At 42.0% G+C, this 22761-nt stretch overlaps 1 protein-coding gene across 1 annotated transcript in view; it reads right to left on the bottom strand.

Annotated features, from left to right (window-relative positions):
• Nucleotides 1-532: 532 nt before the first annotated feature.
• The window catches only part of REEP5 (receptor accessory protein 5), a 27231-nt gene continuing 5002 nt past the window's right edge, over nt 533-22761 (bottom strand). Inside the window, exons 3-5 of the mRNA XM_032768256.2 lie at nt 8418-8556; nt 2738-2906; nt 533-904 (exon numbers count right to left, since the gene is read on the bottom strand). Coding sequence (XP_032624147.1) covers nt 855-904; nt 2738-2906; nt 8418-8556 — 358 coding nt within the window. The 3' untranslated portion in view covers nt 533-854. The remainder of the gene's footprint in view (nt 905-2737; nt 2907-8417; nt 8557-22761) is intronic.

Here is a 22761-nt window from a genome sequence, read left to right on the forward strand (position 1 = left end):
GATTTTTTTTACAGTTGCTTTCTGCTTCTCTGAGTGTAATTTGTAAGGCACTCCATTCCTGAATCATTTCACATGCCAATTACATTTAACAAACAAGTCAGAGGTTATGCGTTAGTCAGTTTGCACCAGCCGTTCAATGCATCCATTTCTGGCAAATAACTTCACACCAGTATAACCCTGGCCATTTGCACTAACATGCTCCTTTCTATGTTTAAGAACTACCCATTTAATATTGAACACACACACTTTGTACTGAATACTGCAGGTTACAAGTGGTACATGCAACAATATAGAATCTCCATGACCAAGTGCATAGTGCAGTTGGCTTCACTCGTGGGATATACATGTATTAAGCCACTTCCCTCTGATAGATTATTTCCTGTATATGCAAACATATGCATGAAAATCCAAGTAGAACGCATTACTTTTGCATACAAAAACGCTACATTACAGGAAGAACCAGTCAAATGTTAACAACTGTAAATACAGAGAATGCATGCACAAAGAAACAAACTGTGAAGTGCAGAGCCTGTGGGGTACAGATATAATTTTATTTGAGTTTGTGTTCACGGCAGGATGAGACACTACTGAAAGGTCTTTCCTCTGCATGGAGATGAATAAGAAGTTTTCAATAAGCTTTAGATGCTGCCCATGGCACTGCATTTAAATAGAAGTGCTTACTTTCTATATAGACAACATAAAAGTAAGCAAACTTACAACACGTTCCTTTAATATATCAAAAATGTTTCCAAGGCAACATTATTATTAAAATTATTATACTACAGTCCCCAGTAACATCAAGCTGTATAAAGGAGGTGGGGGGGCAGGGGAACTTTCTTCATCCTGCTAACATTTTAAATGCCCTTCTTCTCATCACCCAGTAAGTTCACTGTAGCTTTCTTGGCTGGAGGAGGGGAGAAAACAAAGTGTTAAATTTCTATCCTGCTACAAATAAGAGGCCTATGACTGCAGTTGTGAGATAAAAATCTACATTTTACCTCCACATGCTGAGGGAAAAATCTGCATTTTAAAATAGGCAAATAAAATTGACAATGGGGTGGATCACAGCTGTGCAGTTTTGTAGAAACAGATTCTGTGAAAATCTTTATTATAGCAAACCAACCATAGGTTGATAGCACCACAATGAAGATCACAGCCCAACTTAAGACAAGAACACTATTTAATATGGGATATACCAGGTCTAGCTGTAGTACCTGAAGGTCTGTGTATATTTTGAAAATTTCACTGTAACATGTCCAGAGAATGAATCAGCTCAGTCAGATGGAGTGGGCTGTAACAACACACTGATTGAGCAGATATATGCAAACCTTAGTGTCTGAGGGTCAGGGCCGGCTCCAGGGTTTTTGCCGCCCCAAGGGAAAAAATAGAAAAAAAAAAGCCGTGATCACAATTGGCTCTACTGCCACCACTTTAGTCTTCAGCGGCAGGTCCTCCACTCCAAGATTGACTGAGGGACCCGCCACCGAATTCCCAAAGACCCAGACGTGCCACCTCTCATCGTTGGGCACCCCAAGCAGCTGCTTGCTGGGCTGGTGCCTCGAGCTGGCCCTGCTGAGGGTGTTTGGGGGGTGGGGAGAGAGAAAAAGAGAACACGAGGACAAGACTCAAGGAAGAGGAACACAAAAAAAGACAAGTGCAGAGAACACAGGCAATAACTAGGAGAACAAGAATAGTTGTGAAGAAAAAAGTTATTGTGCTTTAAACCTTGTCTACAAAACAGATGTTTGTCTCAGTAAAGGTCATGCATCAGGAGCGTAGGAAAAACAGGAAAGAATGAGTCATTTACATTCAAGAAAGAAAACAGAGTTGAGAGAATATCGGGGAAATCAAAGAAAATGCCTAAAAAGTTATGAAAGGTTCTGTCTCCCTTCAGATTTAGATTCAAACACTCCAGAAAGTTCAGCTATATCTCCTTCCTTCATCCATATTTTACGAGGCATTTACAGTGCAAAATTCCCGCCTGGCTTCCTTGGGAGCTAAATAAGGGCTGAAAAGCCTCCAGCCTTCTTCCTTCCACGTGAGCCCCTCTGAACCATTTCAGCATGCTGCTTGAGCTCCAGCAATTGTGCATATAGGAATCACTATGGAGATTTCACTTTTCTCCTGAGACCTAAATCACTGGGTTTTGTTTTTGTTTGTTTGGTGTTTTTTCTTTTAAAAAGAAAAGAAAAAAGTGGGATTGAGACATTTTACTTTCTAGGAGGGGAAAAATACAGACACTTAGTAGGTAGGAATTCAACACGAGGTGAAACATTACAAGTAATATTAACAACTTGCCATATAAAACATTTGGCAGTTATTCCACAGCACCAAATTCTAAGTACTTCAGGTGACCCAGAATGTACTGAATACCCAAAGTTGTATGGATTGCCTGTGTGATGAGCTGAATAGATTCTCTCACTAATAACACTACTTTATGGACATGCTAAGCTGTTATAGGGACAAGCAAAGTAACTGGCCCATTTCGTACAAGCAGTGTCCTTCAAGAGATTTGTTGCTTAACGTAGACACACGCTAAAGAAGTGGTACTTGCTTCATCTATGCCCTCCACAATCCTCTCTCTCCTTTACTTTGCTTCAAAGGCAACACACACCCAGCCAGATATCTGCAAAAGCAGCATCTTAAGGCCAAAAAATAATCATTTTAAAGGCATCAGCCCTGAAATCATAAAGGTAAATTCCCACTCCTTGAGGCAAGTTTACATTCTTGCTCTCACCTTCTTTAGTAATGACATCTGCAGTCTCTGCGGCTTTGTCTTTCAGATCCTTCACAACACTGTCCAACTGAGCCTCATGCTTCAAGAACAAAGGGCGGATAATTCGGTGGTAGAGAAGCTCTGCTCCATTGGAAGGACTTGGAGCCATGCACCACAGGAGAAAGCCACACTGCACAGAAAAAACAAAATCAATATTGGCGCTGAGAGAGGAAGGATGAGATTCAGGAGATCTGGGTTCTGTCTCTAACTCTGCCCACAGACTCAGTGACTCACCAAGGTCACTTTTGCTTTTTCTACACACAAAAAGTTGTACCAGTTTAATTAACCTATCTAGTAAAGTGACATGCACAACCCTCCTCCAGCATGGACTCAGTTATACTGGTATTGCTTATTTTCATATGATAAGGGAAGAAATAAGCTATACTTGTTTAAGGCTTGTTTATACCAGTAAAACTTCATCCATAGTAGAGGGTTGTACTGTAGAACTGGGTCAGGGTATGGGTTTTGTTGTTTCAATCAAGTATTAGTCTCTGTACCTCAATTCCCTGTCTGTAACATTAGGATACCACCTCACAAGAGTGTTTGGAGGATAGATCTTTTAGCATATGAGAGGCTTATGTACTACTGGAATTGGTACTATAGACATTTCTATAGCAACCATCCCAGTACAGACACACAAAAAGAACATTTAGGATGCAAAGTCAACATCAGAATTAGTCAAAGTCAGCACCTGTGCAACCTAAATTAAGACTCTTTGTACATATATAGTGTAAAAGGACCTGCTCTGAGGTTGAATCAGGGTTGCGTAGTGAAGAAGGCTGTTTTCTGAAGGACACCTACCTCATTTGTTGCAGAAGTTGGCAGGTGCAGCGTCTTTTCTCTTTCTGTGGTCCCCTATCTGATGGCTAAGCAGTTGACTGCTGCCTTGGAGAATTTGATGCCACCCTGTCTTTGCTACAGAATTCCTATGTAATGCTGGGCCAGTCACTGAAACCAAGTTTCAGATGTAGTCACAAAGTTCTCTCTTCATTGTCTGGGTGCTCAACTTGAGACCTGGGGTCTGATTTACAGAAGTGCTGAGCACTCTCAGCTGCAATGGAAATCAATGGGAGCTTAAAACGCTAAGTATTGTGAAAAATCCAGTTTTACGTGTCTCGGACTGGGCACCCTAAACAACAGATCCTTTTGAGTTTAATATTTGCATCTTAGTTCCCCATTTGTAAAATAAGGATAACCACCACTCCATTCACCGCACAGAGGTGCTATGAAGATAATTAACTAACACTGGTGAAACACTAAGGCAGACCTAAGCCACATATTGAACAAGGAGAAAACAAAATATTGAATAGGTGCTCATTTAAGTGAACCCCATCCATCTTATACACTGAATGAGGTAAGGTGCGGGAGGGGCTGTATGATAACCCACATATACAAATAGGCTGAAATAAGGTTGCACCTTAATCTTGGTATTTCTTAATTTAAGTGCTTGATTTTGCAACCTGAATGTTCTTTTAGTGTAGATTTTTGGTGAAATTTCCAAAGTTTTTAAAAAAAAAAAAGCAAACAGAAAAAACATCCCATCATGTATAATTATGTTGACAGCCATATCAGTCACTGGCAGGACTGGAACCTTTAGATTCATAGTACAGGCCTCTGCCATGTGAGGTAATGGAGTAACTGACAGCAATATTAGGTTGTCGTCCTCTATGTGGACAAAACATATTTTACCAGTGGATTTCACAGATATGCTCACAGCAGAGGAATGAGGATGCTCAGGAATTCAATTCGAGGTTCTGAAAGGGAGTGTTCTCCAGTGATCAGATCCTTCTTGCCCATTCCTTTCCCTCTCCCTCCCCAAAAGTTTGGCCCCTTTTACCCAGTACCCTCCAACTGTCCCTATTCTCTTCTGCTTTGCCACCCCAGCTTCTCCTCCCAGTCCTATTGGCTCAATCAGCACCCTTGTCTAGACTCCCTTCACAGTCTCCCTGTCCAACCACTGTCTGCCTAGAGCTCTCAGTCCCAATTTCCTTTCCCAGCCTGTCCCAGTCTCCCTTTCATCCTGAACTCCCAGTCAGTTTCTCTCTCTTCCCTTCCCCACTGGTCCCAATCTCAAACTCCTTGTTCCAATCTATTCCACTTCCTCCCCTCCTCTGACTTTTTGTCCCCTATCAGGCAACTTCCTTCTCCATGCTGTCTGAGCACCAGCAGGGGGTCATTGCAAGCTCAGTTCTAGGGCCTCTCTCTAGCTGAGAACAGCTGTCACACGGAAAGTCCTGCTTCACCCCTGCAGCTGTTGGCTGAAGCATGCTCAGCCACACAGGGGTGGGGAAGTTACGTATATTGAATGAGATCCCATGTAGGGAATGGAGCATGTTCAGTCCACAAAGATTTATGGAAAATTTTAAGAGGCTAAACTTTCATATCTACTGAACGTATGCGAACTGCAATTTTTCACAGGCTTGTAACTTCGCCAAGTTTGGGCAGGTTTTCACAGTAACCACAAAGGTCACCCTTACTGCCAAATTTCAAGTCCCTGCTCCAAAGCATGCAGGCAATAGAGCATCTGAGAGAAACCGTATTAAGAATTTACATGGGCGGGACACTTTTCCCTAACCATATTCTCGAGAATGACTGAACAGTTTTGGTTGAAACTTTGAACAATAAAAAACCCCACACATTTATTTCAGCCTGATGCAGACACACAGCTTGGGAAATTTCAGCCTCTACGGTTGAAGTTTGGCAAAAGTTATAAGCAACTAAAAGCAGGGCTTTATAATGAGAAGTGTCAGGCAATCTTAATAATAAGTTGGAACAACCCTGCCTCAAATATAAAAGCTGTGCTATCAAGGGATTAGAATTCAGAAATTGGAGTAAATACAGGTCTTTTTATATCAGCGCCTTTGGAGCCTGGTAAGCTTTAGAAAAATCCTGAGGAAGAGGGATCTGTCATCTTATTTAACTATTCATGAACAGATTTTCAGTGTACTCAGACTAAGGTCAGAAGGGACCATGATGATCATATCCTCTGACCTCCTGCACATTGCAGGCCACAGAACCTCACCCACCTGCTCCTGTAATAGACTCATAGCCTCTGGCTGAGTTACTGAAGTCCTCAAATCATAATTTTAAGACTTCAAATTACAAAGAATTTGCCATCTACACTAGTTTAAACCTGCAAATTTTACTATTGATTTTAATTCCCTTTGCAACGTCTAACTCTGCTTGGCTTTCAGCAGTTCTCACTTTCTCTCTGCACTTTCTGACCTCCCATCCCTTGTAGGCGTTCTGCTTTCTCTCAATCACCTGGTTTGAGATGCTTGCTCATCTTCATCCACCTTGCAACCCTTCCCTATGAATTTTTCCCAGTTACTTGGAATGCAGGCTTCAGATAGTGTCTGTAACTTTGACTTAAGGTAATTCCAAGCCTTCTCCACATTCAAATCATTGAATTCTTCAGTCCAGTCCACTTCCCTAACTAAGTTCTGTCCCCACCCCCTTTTTTTTTTTTTAAATTAGCTCTTTTGAAATCAAGGACCCTAACTGCAGATCTATTTTTGTTTATCCTTCTATTTAGTTTAAATTGAATTAGCTCATGATCACTCTAACCAAGGTTTTCCTCTACAACCAGTTCTTCTCTGAGATCCTCACTACTCACCGACACCAAATCTAAAACAGCATCATCTCTTGTTGGTTCAGCAATTATTTGGTGAAGAAATCTGTTAACTATCCCATCCAGGAAAACACTGACCCTACTATTATTATAGCACTCGTCCTCCAATCTATTTCTGGGAAGTTAAAGTCTCCCATAGTCAGAATCCTCAGTAGTATTTATTTAAAAACATTAAAGAGGTCTCTAGCCATATCAAAATCCTAATGCATTGCTGAAGAATGGCTTAAAGTTAACTATGCAAGCATGTTGTCCTTTCAGAAAAGGATTTTGCTGCTTCTCCATTTTCTTTGCTATACTTCAGATTTCCTACTGGGAAATTCAATAGATCATGTTGTTACCGCTATTCTTTCCTGAGGTAGATGAAGAAATGGCCTTCAGGGAAAAACATCTAATCATCATTTGGGTCATTACATGGCTCTCTGCATGATAGTGTCTAAGACAGTTTGATCATTACAAGGAGAGGAAATCAAGTAAGTTTTAATTGATTTTCAATTCTTTTGAGGGAGTAAATCCTCTGTTGTAGTTTTCATAATCAAGTTATCACAGTGGCATATTTCTATTCAATTAAATAAAAATAAAGTATCAAAGGAGTTAGAAGGCAAATTTAATAATTTTTTTCATCTTTTTGTTCAGGTAAAAAAATTATAGTATTGAATTTCAAAGCCTCTCCAGATTCCAATCTAATGAGCTAATCTTTTGAGTCCTGGGCTGAGAGTTGACTGTGGAAAAAAATCCAACCACCACCACTACACCTCAAGATTCACTCTACACTTCACACGTGGGGTTTATTTCAACTAGAGACAGAGGTAAAAACTACCATGTCTTATTTTCCACTAGGATTTTACATCAAGATAGTTAACTTGATGTATTAAAAAAAAACAACACACAACAACCAAAACACACCTTTTCTGCAATGAATAAAAAGTCATTAATGAACTGGACCCTTGCTAGAAAGCAGCATGGCCCTCGAGAGAGACAATAGTTCCCTTCTGAATCTTTAACCAGGATCAACTGAACAGTTCAGTTAAGGGTTTTGAATAGAATCTTGGCTTTAACATAAGGTGTTTCCTGGGAGAGAACATCAAACCTTGTATCATATTACAATCATACAATTTTAACAGCACGTCAGTATTGCAACAACCCTGATGGACTAAACTAACACTAAGAATTCAGCATTCTTTGTACACAGTTGTGACAAAAATAGCAAAGCGCAGAGATATGGAGAGAGAAGCAAGGGAGAAAAGCAGCCCACCCAGAAAGTACATAAGTTAATTACTCAGTTAAAAAGCTACTCAGTTACCTGGATCTTCCTCCACCCAGAAGTGTATTAAAAAATAGCCTATTGAAATGAACACAAACAATATAATGTTTCAAAGTCTGGTAATATCACATCTTTGTTGGCAGACAGCTTGCAGCATGTTAGGCAAGTTGTAGTTTGTAGTTAAAGTGTAGCTGATTATTTATAGCCTGCTGAAAGTGTTTATGGTGCTGCAAACAGTTTAGTGACAAGGTACTGTAACTCCAGCTCTGCTCTTTCAAAAAGACAAGGGCATGTTAAAGGACATCTGAAGTCCATATGATCCAAATCTTCACCCTCTGATTCACCCCCCCCCCACTCCCATCCCAAATACACAGGATTTATATTTTTTATTGCGGTCTCTGGAGTTACTTCTAATCCCATAAAGTGGGGGCAAATGCCTTGCGTCTCTTCATTGCATGGGCACAGTCACCTTGTCTGAGCCTAGCTAAAGAATTTGGCTAGGGAATCAACTTCCCTATGTTGTACATGCTGTGTGCTTCCTCCCTGCAACTATTGCCATTCTCTTCATTCTCCCCCTAAACTCAAGAGTTCACTCTTATTGTGTCACTTTTTGGCAATTTATATGATAAGTTTAAAAGTTAACTATGACCCAGTATTGGGGAATCTTACTGCCATTTACTACTTTAGTAGATTCTACATTTGATATATTGAGCATCTTATTTTAAGGGGAAAAGAATGAACCAACAAACCTTCAGCATGTAGTAGAAAGGGAACCAGGACAGAAAGATATCCGAGAAAAATTCTGCTATGCTGAAGATGCCATACACAACCCAGTAGGTCAGCCACTGTGTGTCATCATCTTTGTTGGGGCTTTCAATAGCCTTGATTCTGAAAAGGAAAGCATAACAAGTGAGTAGTTCAGTAATGCCACCTCATTTACAAAATACATGGATTTGTTCCAAATCTGTTATGATATAGTGGAGAGACCAATCACTTTGATTTGCCTGTGCATATGTAGTGGGAAGATGGGCTGAAACATTCCTTTCATACAGAGGATTTGCCCCACATCTTTGAACACTAAAACCTTTCTATATACGAAAGGCGCCGAGAAACTTAAATATATTTTTACGTCTCCTACTTGTGACTTTTTGATGATAAAACATACATAAATAGACATCAAACACAGACATCAAATTATTTGTGGCCTTCCATTCCAGTAGAGTTAAGAAAAGGTTAGGTAACATTAGCAAGAATAATGTGGAGAGTCCTCCATTAAACCGAAGGGGTTCCACCTTAATGAACCACATAGTCTTTCTGTTCACATTTTAAGATAATAAAATGTTCCAGTTCACTGGAGACAAGAAGATAGGGCTCACAGAAAGTTCATTTGCTGTTTCTTTAGTGACCAGCAAGAATGCAAGTTACTCACAGGTTCCATAAGAAACAGCACAGACACTATCCCCCTCAATAATTGGAATGCACTTGGTGGTTCTGCATACTATTAGAGTCTAAACAGTAGAACTGAAATGCACATCTGTGCAAGATACTGACGTGATTATACTATAGCTCCCTAGACAAAAGCTGAACTCTGGACTAACAGTTTTTAAAGAGCAATGATTATTTTAGCACTCTCATACACAATGATTCTGCTTGAGCAAGAACCCAAATTTCATACAAGCAAAGGCAAAAGCATAAAACTATGTGGCTGACCTGTGTCAACCGGCATGTCATATCAAAACACCATTTACCTGTGCAATGCAATCTAAAAAAGTTTAAACAAACAGGCTCTCATTAGAAAACTAGTGTGGATTCAAGAAAGTCTTACCAGAGCCTGAATATCATTCTTGTTATTTTGTGGGACAGAAAAAAGGTGGCAGCCCTTATTTTAAATTGGATCTGAGCATGTACCTAAGTGTTGTAAATATTGCATCAGTAGTCACTGGGCTGTCTAGAGAGGGCTATCTAGAGTTGCCAGAGTTTCTGTAATATTTGGAATGAGGTTCTAGAGTGGGGGCAAGTAACTAGTACACAGTGCTTGAGAGGCTGGAGGGAGTTTGACCCGAACCAGAGTAAACTGGAGTGTGTCTCTTCACATTAGAGAGTGAGCTACTGAAGAAAGAGTGGAGATCAAGGAATCCTATAAGTCCTAGAGAACTTCAGTGAAATGTTACCACTTTGAATAAGTTTGAGGAAAATTCCAAGGATTGCGTAGTTATTAGATGACCCAGGTTAACAGATGTACAATTTGTGAATGTGGAAGCACTGGAAAGAATGTTCTTTTGGCTAATTCTATAGTAATAGGATAAAGAGTGTATACTTACCCAATTTGGTTTGTAATTTTCTTGTATTACTCCTTTAATATTGTTTTTTGTTAAGTCTGGGGAAGACCATCAGTTGCACAAGATTTTTTGAAAGTCTGTAATAATGCTTATTGAACCCCGTGATTCATGGCTACTGACAGTTCTGCCTGTGAATACCACCTCTGTTTTATGAAACACTAGATTCCTTATAGTGCTTCAGATCCTGGTTCTACAGGTTAAAAAAAAAAACAAAAAAAAAACACACACCTTGTCACACTATTGATTTTATGTTTTAGATAAAACACTGGAAAAAACACTCCCCAGTTGACATAGTTCTGTTTGACCAAATTATCCTGAAGCACAATATGGCACAAAGATATTGATTTAACTTGCTCGTTATCTGGACAGAGTAAACATCCTCAGCTTTTCCTGAGATCCCACAGCGGCATATTAACAGAACCTGCCATGACCTATCCAGCACAGTTAACCTGAGGTGCTCAAGCCACTTTGCTGGCACAGCAACTGGAAGAACAGGCTTTTCAAGGAGTGCTGTAAAGGACTGCATTTTCACTCCACTGCTGTTCCCACTAACACCGCACTATGATTACACTACAGGCTGGGAGGGATTTTGGAGCAGTGACAGACAGGAGAGGAAGGAGAAAAGAACTGCACTGATGGTCTAACGCAGGAGTGGGCAAGCTTTTTGGCCCTAGGGCCACATTGAGTACAGAAATTGTATGAAGAGCCGGGTAGGGAGGGCTGGGGAAGGCTATGCCTCCCCAAACAGCGAAGCATAGCCTGGCCCATATCCAGCCCCCTGGAACCTCCACCCCCATCCAACCCTGACTGCCCCCCAGGACTCCTGCATCCTATCCAATGCCCCCTGACCACCCCATTCACGCACTATCAAACCCTCCCTGCTCTTCCTGCCTCACATTAACTGTGGGGTGGGGGAAAGAGGGGAGCTCAGTCCTTTCCTTGTGGGTTTCCCTTGCTTGTTTGGCTGCTCTCTCTGGCAGTCAGGTAGGGCTTGCTCCCTGTCTGGGCTTGGCTGCTGGGGACAGGGGCCAAGCATGCTGGAGGTGGAAGGGGGGGCCCTGGCTTGCTTTGTCCCCAGCAGCTGGGCCCAGGCTCCTTGACCACCCCCTTGCAAGTGCCCCTGCTCCTTGCCCGCCCCGAACTCCCCCTGCCCCAACTGCACTGCCCTGTGGGGTGAGTGTGGGCAGATTCATTCTTCCACCCGCCTCTGTGTGCCCTCCCCCACTTTAAATGGCACTCTGCAGCCCTTCTATTTAACTCTTGCTATTGGGCCAAAATAGAGACAAGCTAATCCAAATATAACAACTTCTCTGTCAGCTATTATTCACTTCCTTTAATTTTGGGGGAGTAGGGGGCAGTCTCCCTCACTACTTGGACTTCACATTTCTGTCCTCTTCTATCCCTTGATCTTTCTGTGCGCCTTTCTTCCCCAGGCCCCACATGGATGCAACCCCCTCTCTGCAGCTCCTTCAGCTGGCCACAGCAAATTACCAAAGACTAAAGCACTTCCTCCTCAACCACCCTTGTTTCAACAGAGCTCTTAACCCCTATTGGCTCACAGAGGATTCTCTCTCTCATATTGGCTAACACAAATAGAGCCCCATGTATTCCATGACGCCCGGGAACTGCCCCTTACTGCAAAATTGTAGAATTCATCTAAACAAAACAAAAACTCACACACCAAAACAAACAAAACAAAAACCATAATGTCTCCCTGTTTGTGAAGAGAGCCTTGGAAATGCGAGCAGAGTCTCAACCAATACAGTGGTTTCTTCCCGAGTCTAGAGAGCCTGAACCATGCATCAATATTGTTAACTATTTAACAGCTGATCGCTTACTGCAAATATCCAGCTAAATTGTTTGCCCACAATTCCAAATGTCCATTTTTAATGTAAATGCAACTACTGAAGAGTTTCCAGTCTGCAGCACCAGAGTGATGCAAAAACTTTGCCATGGAATTTATGTCCCTATTGGCATGAAACGTGGGGAAGGCTTTGCCATTAGAGCAGAGGGGGGCAAACTACGGCCCGCGAGCCACATCTGGCCTGCAGGACCCTTCCCTCTGGCCCCCAAGCTCCTGCCAGGAAGCGGGGTCAGGACAGGCTTGCAGAGGAGCCAACACAACTCCCCGGCCGCATGGTGAGCGGGGTGGAGGCTAGCCCCTGGCCCTTCTTCTGCTCCGCTCCCTCCCTCCCAGTCACAGTTCCCCCAGCACCTCCCCCCCTCCACCTCACACATGAAGAAAGGTGGAAAACGGTCTTTCAAGTTGACTGTTGGTGATCAGGTAATAAGATATAATAGCACTAGATAGTGGAACTGAGGATTATTTACACTTCTACCTGTTCAGCCACAGCTCCCTTATACCAAAACCGATATAACACGAATTCGGATATAACATGGTAAAGCAGCGCCCCCCGGGGGGGGGGGCAGAGCTACATGCTCCGGCGTATCAAAGCAAGTTTGATATAATGCCGTTTCACCTATAACGCAGTAAGATTTTTTGGCTCCTGAGGACAGCGTTATATCGAGGTAGAGGTGTACTACTAAAATGAAAGATGTGTACTGAAGAATGAATAATATGCCAAGTATGAAAATGCACATGGAACAAATGAGATGTGCACAAGTGGCTAATGCCCACAATCTGTTCACTGAAAAATCAGATTATAATAGTGATGAACCAAGAACTAATAACTTTATTGCAGCTAGAGTAGTCTGGGTACTTTGTACTGAAACAACTTATTTCTATAATCATTAATATAATTAAAATAATCAATCTCCACTTTTTTTCCAATATTTCTGAACATATCTTTACTGAACTTCAGCATTTATACTGCAATAAACTAACAGATGTGTTGGAGCATAAGCTTTCATGGGTGAATACCACTTTGTCAAACGTATGTGGTAGAAATTTCCAGAGGCAGGTATAAATATGCAGGCAAGAATCAGTCTAGAGATAACAAGGTTAGTTCAATCAGGGAGGATGAGGCCCTCTTCTAGCAGTTGAGGTGTGAACTAGCAGTTGAGGTGTGAGGGAGGAAAAACTGCTTTTGGTAGTTGGCTAGCCATTCACAGTGTTTGTTTAATCCTGAGATGATGGTGTCAAATTTGCAAATTAACTGAAGTTCAGCAGTTTCTCTTTGGGATCTGGTCCTGAAGATTTTTGCTACAGAATGGCTACCTTTAAATCTGCTATTGTGTGGCCAGGGAGGTTGCAGTGTTCTCCTACAGGTTTTTGTATATTGCCATTCCTAATATCTGACTTGTGTCCATTTATCCTTTTACATAGGGATTGTGCAGTTTGGCCAACGTACATAGCAGAGGGGCAGGGCTAGCACATGATGGTGTATATTACATTGGTGGACGTGCAAGTGAATGAACTGGTGATTTTGTGGTTGATCTGGTTAGGTCCTGTGACTGTGTCGCTGGTGTAGATATGTGGGCAGAGTTGGCATCGAGGTTTGTTGCATGGACTGATTCCTGAGTTAGAGTTACTATGGTGCAGTGTGTGGTTGCTTGGATTGTGTGGTATGTCCTGGATGAAAGCTTCCACATGATCCATTGTCTACAACCAAGCTCTAAGATACAACTGCATTTGTATCAGACAGAGGCAAGCATCTACAAGATCTCCATTAAAAAGCATTCTTAAAACTACAATACCCACCTGCTGAAGTGAAAAACAGATTGATAGAGCCAGAAGAGTACTCAGAAGTCACCTACTACAGGAGAGGCCCAACAAAGAAAATAACAGAACGCTGGTGGCAGCAGGGCTCCAGCGGTGCTTTAAAGGACCCAGGGCTCCCCCCCTCAGCACCAGAGCCCCAGGCTCTTTAAATCATGCCCAAGCGCTGCTGCCGTTATCCTAGCCCTAGCCCAAGCCCTGTCACCCCGGGGTAGCAGCGGCAGGGCTCCTGCAGTGATTTAAAGGGTCTGGAGCTCTGTGGAGGCTGGAGCCCCGGGCCCTTGAAATCATCTCTAAGCTCTGGGGTGATTTAAAGGCTCTGGGGCTCCCAGCCACAGCCCCAGGGCCTTTAAATATGGAAAGGCCCCGCCTCTTCTGGCTGAGGCCACACCTCTGCTCGGGGCTCCAGCATACTGCTAAGTCCTTTAAGTTACTTTCACCCCTGGTGGGGGAGAGCAGCATATTAATTAATGGAGAAAGGGGACAGAAGTATTTGGAGAGGCAGATATTAACTAACTGTGAGGCTTGACAATGATGCAGAGGTTTCCAGCTTCTCTCCCCGTCCAGCTGCTGGTTACAAGAATGCAGGTATACATGGCAGCTCCTCTCCCTTCCACTAACTGTGGGCTCCTGCTCCATCAGCAGCCAAAGGCCTCGTCTAGAATGGTGATTTGCCCTAACTCCAGCCAGTGCCTTAGCTGTCCTGGTGCAACCTTTACCATTGGCAGGCAAAGACACCACTTGCACCAATGGAGTCTACCCTTCCTTGAAACCCCAGCATAAGCTACATTAATGCAAGAGCAGTTACTAGAGTAGATCCCTATTTTGGCAAGGCTCAATTCAGTTTATTTAAAGTACTTTGTTTTGTAGAACTGATCAATGAAATTGTTTTTAATTGTTCACTTTATTAATGTAACTTCTGTTCACCATTCACTACACTTGCCTACATTGTAACTTCTGTTCACTGTTTGCCATATTGTAATTCAAACCACATTTTAGAACACTCACTCCACTTTGTAAAAGCTTCCTCCAACCTTCATTTTTGCAAACCCTGCTGTAATCTAATTAGTTAGTTTAGATGTGTGAATGAGGCATGTATGGATGATAAAAACCTCCAGCCCCAGCCTGTCCTGATGAGATAAAGTTCAACTACCAATGGCTGAAGACCTAAACAACAGTCCTAAACAAAGTAAAAAGCATCCACACTAAAAAGAAAAGGGCAAAAGAACAACAGAAGGAAGATCAAAGCCAGGTTCAAGGCTGAAAGTCACACCTGCAATTGACGGGTGATCAGTCCAAACCCAGAGGCAGCGTGACACAGCAAGACCTATAGACTTTGAATCCAAACTAAAAGCCTGTAAAAAAGAAGGGTGAGATGAGAGACTTTGGGTAACATTCTGCTGCCAACATGGAGCCAGCCACCTGCTGATTGATTTAACAACAGCAGAATGAAGCAACTCCCATGAACTAACATAGGGAAAAATCCCTATAAAGCTGGACTCTGAAGACTGAGGACTTTGAGTCTATGGTTCTGCTGCCAGCCTCCAGGAGTATCAGGTGCACCTGACCAGGACTCGGCTCCACTCTTGTGTACAGGGTACCTGGCCAGTATTCTGTCACAAGCAACTTTAGGCTGGTAACTATAATATCTATACAGAACTTGTGAGAATGATTGTGTGAATAGATATATGCATTATATATAATCATAGGAATAAATAGCCAAACAACATTGCTTGCTGTTATCTTTTATTTTATTATGGTATTTACAATAAATGTGACAAATGTCTTGTCCCCTTTAATAAGATCCTGCTAGTTTTTTTGGTATAACAGTTTTGCCTCAAGATGTTGGTAGGTACGTACGTTGAGTCAGGAATGCCATGAGAACAGTTATTTTGCTATGGGGCCAAAAGTCAAGTGTTTCATCCTTCCAATAGAGAAACACTGCATGAGAAACCACTGGCTAACCATCTGAAACCCAATGTTTCAGACTCTCTCTCTGCCTGCAAAGGCTTATTTTATTCACAAACAAAAGAGTATGTGTGTTTTTATTCAGAAACTTCATTTCCACCACGGATGTTCCTTAGATTCTAAAATGGGCCAGTCCTGTATCATTGATCTCAGTGCTAAAGCTATCATTAACTTAATGGAACAAGGGGCCTGGGACATGGGTTGGGAATTGCTCAGGTCTCCCGCACTGTGGGCAGGTGAAGTGACCACTGCAGCTCCCCACAGCTGCCTGCGCAGCTCTTATCCTGGCTGGACTACAGCTCCGAGTGGAACAGGAGCCTCTGGCCCCCTCCCATTTTGGGGAGGGCTCTGGTCCCTGCTCTGCCACCCTCCCACAAAGAATCAGGCTTAATTTGTGCAACCATAATTTTTTTTTAAAAAAAAGAAAAACAAACCACACACACACACACACACACACACACACACTTCTCTTCCCCTTGCAATCAAATGAAAACTAACAAATATAGGAAAGTAAAAGGTTACACACCTTCTCATCAGCTTGTGCCATATTATGGCTACAAAACATAAGAGGTAAAACAATGACACCAATATCAACATATTTAATAGTTGGATTTATTGTGATTCAGCAGAAGAGTTACTGTTAATTGCTAAGTATGAACATATTTATGTAAATGAAAAAGTTTAGTGTAACTCATTGTGCTAGAAGGGGCAGTTGGCCTATGAAGTTTTCAGATCTAGTTCTTGGCAAAACATTTGCACCTTCTTAACTAATCATGACAAAATGTAATACCTTGAGGTTGTCATTAATTGGTGTAATCATTCTTGACCAGAAAGTTTATATTTAATTGCAAAAGGTGTATTTTACTCTCAGGAACCATTAGGAAAGAAATGGATAATAAGACAGATAATATATAATGCCACTATATAAATCTATAATACGCCCACATCTTGGATACTGCATGCAGTTCTGGTCACCTCATTTCAAAAGGAGAAACTACAATTCAAAAAAACCACAGAAAAGAGCAACAAAAATGTTTAGGGTTATGTAACTGCTTCCATATGAGAGTTTAAAAAGAGTGGGACTGTTCATCTTAGAAATGAGGGCTATTAAAAGGGGGGGGATGTGACAGAGGTCTATAAAATCATGAATGGTGTGAAGAAAGTAAGTGTTATTTACCCTTTCATCCCAGGAAATTAACAGGCAATCGGTTTAAAACCAACGTAAGTATTTCTTCACACAACGCATAATCAACCTGTGGAACTCATTGCCAGGGGATGTTGTGAAGGCCAAAAGTCTAACTCGGTTCAAAAAAGAATTAGATAAATTCACAGAGGCTAGGTCCATCAATGGTCAGGGACGTAACACCCAGAACATGTTCTGGGGTGTCCCTAAACCTCTGACTGCCAAAAGCTGGGATGGGACAACAGGGGATGGATCACTTGATAAATTGCCTGTTCTGTTCATTCCCTCTGAAGCATCTGGCATGAGCCACTGTCGGAAGACAAGATATTGGACTAGTTCAGTGGTCACCAACTGGTCGATCCTAGAGGATCTCCAAGTCTATTGTGATCTTCGGTGGTGCAGCGGAGTTGCTGCTAAGGTTGCTCCCTGCCTGTCCTGGCCCCACACGGCTCCTGGAAGTGGCCAGCGTGGCCCTGTGGGCAGGGGTTTCCCTCTGCATACGGCTCCTGCCTGCAAGCATTGCCCCCGCAGCTCCCATTAGCCGGAAATGGGGAGCGGTGGCAAATGGGACTTACGGGGGCAGTGCTTGCAGAGAGGGGCAGCACAGGAAGCCACACCTCCCAGCCCTAAGCCCCCTCCTGGAGCCAGCACCCCAACCCCCCTCTTGCCCCCCAACACTCTGCCCCAGCCCGGAGCCCCCTCCCAGAGCCAACACCCTGTACCCCAACACTCTGCCCCAGCACAGAGCCTCCTCCTGCACCCCAACCCCCTGCCCCAGGCTCAGCCCAGAGCCCCCTCCCACACTGCAAACCCCTTGGCCCCAGCCGAGAACCTGCATCCTCTCCGGAACCTCAATCTCCTACCCTAGCCCGGTGAAAGTGAGGGAGAGGAAACGACGGGCGGGGGATGGGGGAAAGAGGGGAATGGAGTGAGCAGGGTGGGGTAAATCTTGGGTTGCCTTTAAATTCAAAAACTTATCTTGGGCATAAAAAGGTTGGAGACCACTGGACTAGTTGGACCGTTGAGCCAGTCTGGCCATTCTTATGTTCTAATAATCACAGAAATACCAGATTCAATCAATCAGAGGGATGGTTTAGTGTCTAAATCTTCAGATTTAGAAGACCTAATAGACTCCTGGATTCAAATCCCTGCATGGCCTACTCAACCCTTCATCTGTCTGAAGTTAGATAGTAAACTGCAAGGTACTCGACTAAGTAATAGTCTTTCATGGAAAACTTAAAAAAAAAAAAAAAAAAAAAATAAGGTTTTAGCTGCAGCTTTGGACAGTGACAAAGATTCCCTGACGTTTTTATTTTCTTAAGAGTAGGAGACTGCGCTACAGTCCTTGGCCAAAATTTTCCCTCCTGATACTAGCACATTCTCATTGGTGCTCTCAACCCAGAGGAAGGCTGCATTTCCATTGGGCTCGTGCAGCATTGCCAACTCTCATATTTTTATTGAGAGTCTCACGATATTCGATATATTGTACTTGAAGCCAAAACTGCTGGACACAAATAGAAAAGTATGGTTTTAGCTCTCAGCTATGGAGAAAAGCCTGAAGATGTAACTAAACTGTATCTAAAAATCTCAAAAAACAGAAGTCAACTAAAAATAACCCCCAGGGTTTTTTTTTTTGTTTGTTTGTTTTTAAGTCTCCTGATTTTTGGTGCCAAACTCGTAATTTTCGAATGTTTGGGGTTGTCAGTGCTCCATATGTGGCTTGTGAAGCACTCTGAGATCATTAAGGATCAAAGGAATATACTTCAGGAATATACTGAGCCAGAACTTCAGCTGCTGTAAATCAAGGTAATTCTACCAGCAGCAGTGGAGCTACAGGCCAGTTCACAGTAGCTGAGTATCTAGCCCACTTGGTATAAGAAAAGCGCTACATAATGAGGCACACACATTTATATACATATAGTGAAAACAGGAAGAGAAAAATAAAAACCAGATTTGATATATGTCCCAAACTGATCAGCAATCCAAAAATATACAATATCTGTGTCAGTTATAAGCTGATTGAAGAGAGGCTCTCTTCAGTTTCCCTGTGAAAGGATAAGGAGCCACTTGAAATATGAAGATAAAGAGCAATTCTAATTTTCCTACCATTACTGCAAGCTTAGAATATACCTAACTTTAAAAGAAAGCTTGTGACTTATCTAACCACCAGATACAGTGATTTGTTCAAAAATAAAAGAAGTCGTAAGACATAAGACTCAGAAATTCAAATGGCAAATAGATTGAGAGGACCTGCCTCTGAAGATCAGGCATCAAGTTGATATATACTGTTCAGTGTTTAACCCTCATTTAAAAACCTAGAGTGTAGGTTGGAGAAAATGGTAGAAATGAAAACATTTCTGAAGACAAGATTTGGCAGCTTTCCTTTCACATTTAAATTCAGAATCAAATTCCTCAAGCACATTTTCTCATCTCATAATCAGCAATGGAGACACAATGGGCCAATCTTCATTTGGAGATTTATGAGAAAAGTTATATGAAAAAAGGTAAATAGTGTTCCCCACCAGATTTGGAAAGAGGGAGAAAAGAGGTTGAAGAAACTCATTGCTCTAATTCTTAGCACTTATATAAATGCTTTATATTTTCAAAATGCTGAACAGTTGCCACAATACCACTGGGTATAGGAAAAATATACGCATTTGGAGATGGAGAAAATGGACACAAAAGGGCTAAAGTGATTTGCTCAAGGCTTCAGTGACAATGCTGGAACTAGAACTCGAGTTTCTGATTCTCAGCCCCTCATCTCAATCCACTAGACTATGCTGCCGCTCATTACATGGGTATGTGTTAGTTTTTTTCCTATGTAGCAAAAAATGTAGCTTAATCAAAATATTAATAGCATAAATTAAGCCAAAGCAGCAGAGTTTAATTAAACTCAAATGTTTTTCTGCTTTTTGACATTAGCACTAGCAGTTAGGCAGTTTTACTGCTTCAAGTGACCTCATTTTTAGCAATTACCAAAAAAAAAAAAACAAAAAAAAATAACACAACACATTAAAAGAAAGTTTCAGATGATCCTCATCACTTAGTCATCAAAGACATTTCCTGTTCCCTTTTTTTAAGTGTATGCATATTTTACACACACACACACAGTTAGCTATTTTTTATATATAGCTTTTTTTCCCTTAGGTAGTTCACCACCACTGGTTACGAGTGGGGCTACAGAGTGGGGCTACATTTAACAGACTAATGCTCTGGAATGCATAGGAGAGCGGAAAAAAGTATTGACAGCATTATTTAAGCACTGCCAACAATGTTTTCTAATATTCACCTCCTCCCTCCTTTAGTAGTCTGGATATTCCCTTCTTCAGAGTTAAAGCTGGCTGGAAGTAAAAAGTTTGCTTCTATATTCTGTGGCAAAGGACAGCAGGATTGGGTCCTTGGTCATATCACATAAGAGGAATAAGTTTAAACATTAAAACAAGAATCTTCCTCAGGCAGCAAAAAAGAGAAATTCGGTCACTGATGGCAACTTAGCTTACACAACACACACATATAGGAACATCACCAACTTAAAACAGACACTGAAAATTGTTACAAATAACAATTTTCCATTATAGTGAGTTTACATTAACTGGAAAAAATAGATTCCCCCCGGTTTACTTTATGCATTTGATAACACTTTATATTCATTTTCACTCTATAGCTTATTTCTCCTGTTGCGTGAAAGACTCACAAAAACAAGGAAGACAAAACTTAATAGGAAAATACAGTTAATTGTAAAACCATGCAAATTAGTAGGGGGACTTGTGAAGCAATGCACAGCTACTTTCAAACTCGCATTTTGAAACTGACTGAATTCTAAGTTGGTCCCTTTGTGCATGTCTGTGTTAGTTTAAAAAAAAAAAAAAGGAAGGAGTGTGGTTGCCACAGGAAACAACCCAATATTAAAATCCTAGTATCACAGAAGTTAGAAATAGACACTAACAATTAAGTGTGTTCCCAGTCTTCTTGGTGTGGACTGAGTTAGAGGAGACGGGGACTTGATACGTATTGCTAGCCATGTGGGCTAGAGACCAAGTGAGCTACATGCCCATCGCATGAACAAGTAGCCAAGGAAAGCATGTTTTTGCAGCAGTGTGCTTTAGTACTTTGTTAAATGTAACTTTAAATGAGACAAGTTACTAGACATACCATGAAAATGGAACTTGGATCCATTTTCTTCTAAAAAAATAATAATAATAATTTAACTGGGAAAATTCTGTTCCCCCCCCCCTTCACCTTCTGAGATCTGAATCATTTTAACAATGACGCAGCGAACTGCTTTGGTAACAGTCACATTAAGACCCTGTGACAATATGCTGAATTTAGCTCACTTTATTCTCCCACCTCCAACATGAGCTACAGCTGTCAGTTTTATCTGCAGCAAGTGTCCCAAGAGTGTGTTATTAGTGAACAGGACTTTTCTATCCAACACCTTTAAGGCAGATTTCACTAATATTGTTATACATATACAATACTCAAATATGTGCATAGCTCTCAAGAAGATCCAATAAGATATGCACTAAAATTAATCGGATAGCATCGTTAAATTAGTAAGGAGCAGTTTATCCTTACAGCAAGTTTTGATGGGTGAAAAGACCCTGTAGTATGGAATTCTAAGTACTCATTCAACATGAAACAATATCTAAACTTAAAAGGCACATATGTTAAAACATTGTTGTGTGTTACAAACACATAAGTTTTCCCCTGTATTTAGCCTAATATTATGGAGTATTTTCCCCAGAACATCTTTTTATAAATATAAAAAGAAATAAAACCTAAAGTGAAAATGTGAACTGGGCAAGTATGATATTGCAATATACACATTCATGGATAGTTAGTTTTCAAAACATTAAGCTTTGGCATGTAGCCCTGATCAGTCATATTTGTGTACACACACAGCACTTTTCAATACAAAGGTTACTTACAACACAAGATGGGGGACAGGTTAGCCATAAGATACTTTTCAAAGCATCTGCCTCTACCAAGGGACCCCTACCAGACATGAAATGGGAATGTGTGTACTCCTCCCACTCCCCCACCAGACGTGTGTTCACTTTACATAGAAGAAAACAAAGTATGAGGGGAAAAGTTAACTAAATTCAGAAAGGAAGGAAACAAATTGTAAAATGCAAAGCCACTGACCATATCTGATTTGCCACCATTTTGCCTCTGCAAGAATGTGAAAAAGAGGTCTTTCTTCTGATTCACCGAACAAAGCTCAGCATCAGTTTTTGGATGCCAACATGTATTCATTCTCCACGCACTCATATCAGAATATTTACATTCCAAAAGATACATGCAAATACTTAGATTCTACAGTAACTCCTCACTTAACATTGTAGTTATGTTCCTGAAGAATGCAGCTTTAAGTGAAATTATGTTAAACAAATCCAATTTTCCCATAAGATTTAATGTAAATGCGGGGAGTTAGGTTCCAGGGAGATTTTTTGGAAGCAGACAAAGGGCATTATATACTGCACAGTACTGTACTATGGTGGGGAGCTGCCCTGGCTTACCCCTGGGGCTCACAGATGGGAGTGCGGGGTCTGGGAGGGAGTTAGGGTGTGGGAGGGCGTTCAGGAGGTGCTGAGCACTTACCTGGGGCAGCTCCTGTTTGGTGCAGGGGTGTGTGCAGGTGGTTCTGCACAGCGCGGCACTACCCCTATGGCCGCGATTCTGGGAGCTCCCCACCAGCAGGCACGGCTACCCGGAACACAGAGGCTTTAGGAGCTGCAGGGTCCTGGCCTAAGGGGGCCCCGGCCTAAGGGGGCCCCAGGGCCCTAGCCTGCAGCTCTAAGCCCCTTTTGGAATGCGGCCCTGCGAGCACAGGCCTGAGGACTCAAAGGAGCAGGGGCAGCCGCAGGGCCGGTGCAACCATTTAGGCGAACTAGGCGGTTGCTTAGGGTGCCAAGATTTGGGGG

The sequence above is a fragment of the Chelonoidis abingdonii genome, chromosome 6 (genome assembly GCF_003597395.2).
Source record: "Chelonoidis abingdonii isolate Lonesome George chromosome 6, CheloAbing_2.0, whole genome shotgun sequence".
Taxonomy (NCBI): domain Eukaryota; kingdom Metazoa; phylum Chordata; order Testudines; family Testudinidae; genus Chelonoidis; species Chelonoidis abingdonii.